Source organism: Macrobrachium nipponense, chromosome 28 (genome assembly GCF_015104395.2).
Source record: "Macrobrachium nipponense isolate FS-2020 chromosome 28, ASM1510439v2, whole genome shotgun sequence".
Lineage (NCBI taxonomy): Eukaryota > Metazoa > Arthropoda > Malacostraca > Decapoda > Palaemonidae > Macrobrachium > Macrobrachium nipponense.
Genome location: NC_087217.1, coordinates 44,948,139 through 44,955,346, shown reverse-complemented (window position 1 = coordinate 44,955,346; position 7,208 = coordinate 44,948,139). Strand labels below are relative to the sequence as shown.

The 7,208-nt window shown below is 37.2% G+C and overlaps 1 protein-coding gene across 1 annotated transcript in view; it reads left to right on the top strand.

Moving 5' to 3' along the window:
- Positions 1 to 2,073: 2,073 nt before the first annotated feature.
- Positions 2,074 to 7,208, top strand: part of LOC135201171 (uncharacterized) — a 54,690-nt gene continuing 49,555 nt past the window's right edge. The window contains exon 1 of the mRNA XM_064230047.1: positions 2,074 to 2,210. Within this exon, the coding sequence (XP_064086117.1) occupies positions 2,074 to 2,210 (137 nt within the window). The remainder of the gene's footprint in view (positions 2,211 to 7,208) is intronic.

Sequence of the window (7,208 nt, the reverse complement as noted above, 5' to 3'; positions counted from 1 at the left end):
ACCAAGGGCCAGAGAGGAGAGAAGAGAGGAGAAGAGCAGAGAGAGAGAGAGAGAAGTTCAACCATAGCAAACACAATGACCAGAGAGAGAGAGAGAGAGAGAGAGAGAGGCCTGCTGCTGCACGAGTTGATAATTCAGAAGTATTCCCATGGAAACACACCCCCCCCTGTCCTAGGAATAACAAGAAGACACTTTCGCCCCCCCCCCCCCCCCACCCCCCCCCCCCCACACGTATCCCCGTGGTTCATCCTCTTCACCACTTCATTGTGTCCCCCTTTTCACAAACGTACATTCATTACTCTCGTGGCATGCCCCCGCCTGGAAAAGTGTGTATTATTGGCTGTGAGTGTCTGTGTATGTGTGAGTGTGTTTGTGTATTGGCGTGTGTCCTTTGAGACCAAAGTTATTATTGTATCCCTTTTCACAAACATTCATTACTCTCGTGCATGCCCCTGCCCTGGAAAAGTGTGTATTATTGGCTGTGTGTGTATGTGTATGTGTGTGTATATATGTGTATGGGTGTGTGTGTGTGTATTTCTTTGAGAGTGAAAAGTTATTTTCTCATTCTCTTTCTTGCTTAATTCCTCGGAAGCTGAATTGTGTAGACAGGCATATATATATAATATATATATATATATATATATATATATATATATATATATATATATATATGTGTGTGTGTGTGTGTGTGTGTGTGTGTGTGTGTGTGTGTGTGCGTGCGTGCGTGCGCGTGTGTGTGTGTGTGTGTATTATTGCTGCTAACAGTACATCTATACATTTTTCTTTTTTCCCCATTTAGTTCCTTTTGCCATTAATGTACAATTACACCATTCAAAAGTGCAGAAAACAAAAGAGCTTAATTACATTTCATAATACAGAGAGAGAGAGAGAGAGAGAGAGAGAGAGAGAGAGAGAGAGAGAGAGAGATTCCTTTGCCTGCCCTTCACTTCCCATAATCCTTTTAAGCTGGGGTCACACATTCACGTATCACGACGGCGTGTGCCCACGTATGTGGATCGTGGGCATCTTCGCTGTGACCTTGAACAGTTGGTAAACAGGACACGGGCTGACGGACGTAAAGCCATCACCGTACATTGCGCCGCAAATGTACGCGCAACGTTGTGGGGCCGTAGGGTACAAAAGGGCCACCTGTAAACAGAGCTTGCAGTTCCCATTGTCAACTCCGTGCAGCAGGAAGTGTTCGCTCCTGTTTTGAATCATGATGGGTTAAACAAGACAGCAGCCTTAGGAACTTACCTAACAAATGTTGAAATGAGACTCATTCGCAGTCACACAAAACTGATAAAATAAAAATGCATTACAAGAGCCCCAGACTAACCCTAGAGCACTCACTGTGCACCAAAACACACATCAATTGCTATTTAAGTAAAATATGAAGCTCTTTCAACTCAAAAACTACACAATGAAAAGGAAATGATCTGAAAAATTGAAAATAACAGAAAAACAGAGAGAGAGAGAGAGAGAGAGAGAGAGAGAGAGAGAGAGAGAGAGAGAGAGAGAGAGAGAGAGAGACTTCAATGAGTATTAAATAACCAGAATCATAAAGATACATAGAAAATACTTGACATATAAAATATAAATATATACTTAAAAAGACACTTACCATTTAAAATATAAGTATATACATAATATACACTATAAGTTCTCGATGAAGCTCGAGGATGGAAGGGAGAGAGAGAGAGAGAGAGAGAGAGAGAGAGAGAGAGAGAGAAATGTGAAAGCACCAAGTATTAGAGTTCTCAGATGTAGTTTTGTAGTTGTGTTGAAAAATTTTGCTTTTCTCTTCTGTGTATATTTGTCATATATTATTTTGTCGTGAGTTTGTTTTTTCATTTCATATGTCTAGACCCTGATGTCTGTTTGCTACTTTTAAAGTGAATACATAAATTTCTTTATTTAAAATGATTTATTGTATTGAGATAGTTTTGTCTGCCTTATATGGCACTGCTGACCTGAAGGCGCCGACCTGATCCTTTTTTTATACCGCGATACAGCGTTGCCACGTCGTACAGGGTTGTAAAACGTGAGAGTTTCGGTTTTCCTTTCCCCGTTATGGCTACCGCGCATGAGGAGGCCCACGGGCTTCGCGGCGAGAAGAAAATCGCGGCGGCGAACTATGCCTATGAGCCCAGCACCTACCTCGTTGCCGTCACCGTGGGTCCCACGTGCAATGCCTGCAGCTACGTCAGGTGATCTTTGGCGTGACCACCCACGACTTGTTTTGAACATTTCAAAACTGGAGCGGGCTACGGCGCTCCAGTGGGTGGAGCTCAGCGCCCGGCCGACCCGTCACCGTACGTCCACGATTTTACGTGTTTTACGGAACATTTACGGTTTACCGACGTAAGCTGTTACCAACTACCAATTTCCGCTCATGCGTGGGCGTGCGTGCGTTGATACGTGAATGTGTGACCTTAGCATTAGACTCAAGTACTTCTCGCGTCAGTCAAAAGCGACATCTGAAACCATTCTCGGACTGAATCTGTCTAATGGATTCACAGGCGTTCGTGTATGAGGGCTATAAGTGACCTACTTCTCTTTTTTTTTTTTTTTTTTTTTTTTTTTTTCCTTTTTTTTCTGTACTTCGTCACCTGAGGCATGTAGCTGAGATTGGGATCAGTGTGTTAAGCATTCTCTAGATAGACCTAGACTTTGAAGTTTATCGCCAATTTACTTTAAACAAAGTGAAAGAGGAGTCATTTTTCTTCTATATTTTTTGTACTCCGTAACTTGGGGCATGCATTTCAAATTGGGATAGGTTTTATAGCCAACATTTTTAGACCTACACCTTTCAAGTTATCGTCAATTTCACTGGAAACGAAGTGAAAGAGGCGTTTTCCTTCTATATTTTGTCTACTCTGTCACTTGGGACATGCAGTTCAAATTGGGGGCGGTTTGTTAGAAATCCTTTTTGGACCTACACATTCCAGGTTATTGTCAATTTTACTTCAAACGGAGAAGGAGAAAAGGAGGTTTGATTACCCCCTTTTTTTTTTTTCTTTTTTTTTTTTCCTGTCTGGGTACGTGCTCTGAACGTCTTTGGAAATGGCAAAGAGAGACGTGACGTGCCTTGCCTGGCCCGATTTGGCTTTCCGGGTGTTAGCTTTATCTGTCTTTCTCACGGATGAAGGATGACAGGAAGGCAAAAGATAAATAAAAAGAAAAGAAAACGGGAGATGAGATCAGATTGGACAGAGGTGGGCGTGGCTTCAAGGATCCATCGGTCGAACGCTCAAAGATGTTTCTATTACAGTTTACCGCTTGTGTTAGGGGAAGGGGGGGTGGGGCTGGTAATGCCAACTGTGCATCTCATGCAGTGCACTGTATGCATTACTTAAAGGTCCTTGCAGCGTCCCTTCGGCCCCTAGGTGCAACACCGTTCGTTCCTTCTACTGCACCTCCGTTCATATTCTCTTTCCTCCATCTTAGTTTCCACCCCTTCGTAGCTATTGTATCAACGTTATTTTGAGCGCTGGATATCCTCTTAGGTCTCAGAGCTTAGCTTTTGTCCCTCAGGTTTTAAAAAGTCGGTGTTTTTCTGCGCAAGAGCTTCGAGTTTTCCGGAAAAAGGGATCGATTGTCGATTGTTTTCTGTATTTGTGTATAATTCATACACCTGTGGGTGTACAAATCAGAGCGTCTGCCATTGGCGTGTGAGTGTATGGTGACTGTATAGTCTTAGCCAACGCCACATATATATATATATATATATATATATATATATATATATATATATATATTATATATATATATATATATATATATATACTATATATATATATATATATATATTTATATATATATATATATATATATATATATATATATATATACAAATATATATGCAAGTATAACATGCTCTCACAAACGCACACAGTATATATATATATAACTGAATCACGAAAGTTTGGAATGTGATAAATCCATAAATAAAGGTATAAACCACGATGGAAAAATAAACATCGGAGTTTCTGCAAGATCTTTCGACTTGACGTTCTTTACTCAGCAGATAAATTGACTTAAATGAGGAATTGACAATACAAGAAAGGTCGTATAACTGACAGTTAGGGATTATAAAGAGACTAGTACCTAGATTCCGACACACCTGGAAGATGAGTAACCTTCCCAAACAAGCATAAACATGGGTACAATTAAAAAAAAAAAGAAAATCAAGTCAGTCTGCTCAGGCACAAGGACAAGACAATTAAAGGATTATTTTGGGTGACAGCTATTCAGAACTTTGGTAAACAAAAACATATTCACAATTCATATTAAACATACATATACAACGAAGATATCTCTAAGGCAACTAATTTTTATTTTAGTCTGTAATTATATCTTTGAGGTCATTCTTAAACATGTTACAAATACAAGGGTCTAAATGATACAGGCCACGACTAATATTGGAATTACAATGGGAAGTAAGTCGTATTAAAGCAGATTCTAAAAGATTTCGTGATAAGACATCTTTTGACCTTGCAATTACTGAACTACCAATCCAATCTATTCTGTGGTTGTTTTCACTTAAATGAAATTGAACATTGTTTATTTTTCCTTCGTGGCTTATACCTTTAAATATATATGTGTATATATATATAATATATATATATATATATATATATATATATATATTACACACACACACACACACATATATATATATATATATATATATATATATATATATATATATATATATATATATATATATATATATATAATATATATATATATATATTGCTTAGTGCCAGGAGCCAGGAGTCAATCCTATTAATAATCATCAATGAAGGAAGAGGACACACAGATGTACATGCTGTCTTTATTGCGATGTTTCGTAATTATCAAATTAATTAATATTCATCAGGCTGTTAAAATAAAAAAATAAAATTCCTAGTAAAATTGTAAAAACAAAACTAAAAAAATAAAAATTCAGAAATGCAAGAGCTAAAAAATTAATCTTACTAAGTGTACAAAATATACACATTAAGATTAAGGAAATTGAATTATTTAAAAGGACATACATTAAAATGAAAGATAAATGAACATAAAATTAACAAAAACTGACAAAAATTTAAAGCAACAGTGAACAGTTACAGAACAAGAAGTCAGGGACCGACCTAGAGGAGTGACAGCATTAAACTAAAACGTAAACATAAAAACATAAATAAACAACAAAAGTCAAGACAAATACTTGTGTTGTTTATTTATGTTTTTATGTTTGTTTAGTTTAACGCTGTCACTCCTCTAGGTCGGTCCCTGACTTCTTGTTCTGTAACTGTTCACTGCTGCTTTAAATTTTTGTCAGTTTTTGTTAATTTTATGTTCATTTATCTTTCATTTTAATGTATGTCCTTTTAGATAATTCAATTTCCTTAATTTTAATGTGTATATTTTGTACACTTAGTAAGAATAATTTTTTAGCTTTTGCATTTCTGAATTTTTATTTTTTAGTTATGTTTTTACAATTTTACTAGGAATTTTATTTCTAATTTTAACAGCCTGATGATATAATTAATTTGATAATTACGAAACGTCGCAATAAAGACAGCATGTACATCTGTGTGTCCTCTCCTTTCATTGATGATACATATATATATATAATATATATATATATATATATATATATATATATATATATATATATGATATATATAATAATATACACATATACATATATACATTCATACACACACACATACAATGCAAGCTTCATTGATATATTTCAAGAAACTGACAACCGGGCGCCATTTTGATGATGACATTAGGACCTTTTTTTTTTTTTTTTTTTTTTTTTTTTTTTTAATACAGATCATTCATTACCTTTGATTCATCAACGAATTGGGGTCGCCTTCAATTCGTAATTGAACTAATTAGAAGGACAGGGATAAAGTGATCTGGGCAAATGAGGTCCTTTTGAGGAAGAGGATTTCAGTTTGTTTTCGACTTTCTTTTCTCTACTTTTGAATTTTGATTTTTTTTTTTAATCTTTGACCTACTTTATGCTTTCTTAAAATATTATCACTCGCTAGTCATTTGGTATAATTAAGGGTAATTTTATTGTCTCTCTCTTTCTCTGTATATATATAAATAGATAGATAGATAGTACATATATATATATATATATATATCTATATATATATATATATATATATATATATATATATATATATATATATATATATATATATATATATATATATATATATATATATATATATATATATATATATGTAATATGAACTTGCAGATCAGAACAACGTCCAATACATTACTGAAGGTTCTTTGCAGCGTCCCATCTGCCCCTAGCTACAACCCCTTTCATTCCATTTACTGTACCTCCGTTCATATTCTTTTTCTTCCATCTTACTTTCTTCAACCCAAACCTGGCAACAATTGTTTCATAGTGCAACTGCAAATGTTTTTCCTCCTGTCACCTTTCAAACCTTTCTACCGTCAATTTCAGTTTCATCGCCGAATGACCTCATGGGCCCAGCGGTTGACCTCTGACCCAAATTCCACATTCTATTCCATTCATTAAATTAACCTCTCGGCCGAAGCCCCATTTCAACCCCGAGTTGGTAATCAGCTCAGAACCAACAGAGGTTAATTAAGTCTAATCGAATCCCTTGTGACCAGCCTCCCCAACTGTTCGTCATCGCCGAGGTCCTATAGTAGATTCACATCAACCGTGCATTTGATGTCTAGGCCAGTCCCTTACGACGCTCCTGGTTGGCCGTTGGCAAGCCAATCACAGGGCTGGAAACTCTCCTCAGTCTCTCTCTCGAGAGAGGTCACATAGGCAGGATGTATGTTCCACCTCTCCTGAAAGACGTATACCTCAGGAGAGGTGGAACATGGATCCTACCCGTGTGAACTCTCTCGAGAGAGAGACTGAGGAGAGTTTCCAGCCCTGTGATTGGCTTCCCAACGGCCAATCAGGAGCGTCGTAAGGGACTGGCCTAGACATCAAATGCACGGTTGATGTGAATCTGCCATAGTGACTCTGATTTGACGAGGAGTCAAGTGTTCATTGTGAGGTCTTCAAAAGGATCATCCCGCAGAGGGGCTCGGTAGGATTCGTTTAATAAGGATGTCACTGCATCCCACGTGACCTGGATTGTCCTGTTGTCGGTGGGATGAAGGGAAGGGGTGGTGAGGGGAGGTTCGGTTTGTGGGAGGGGGGATGG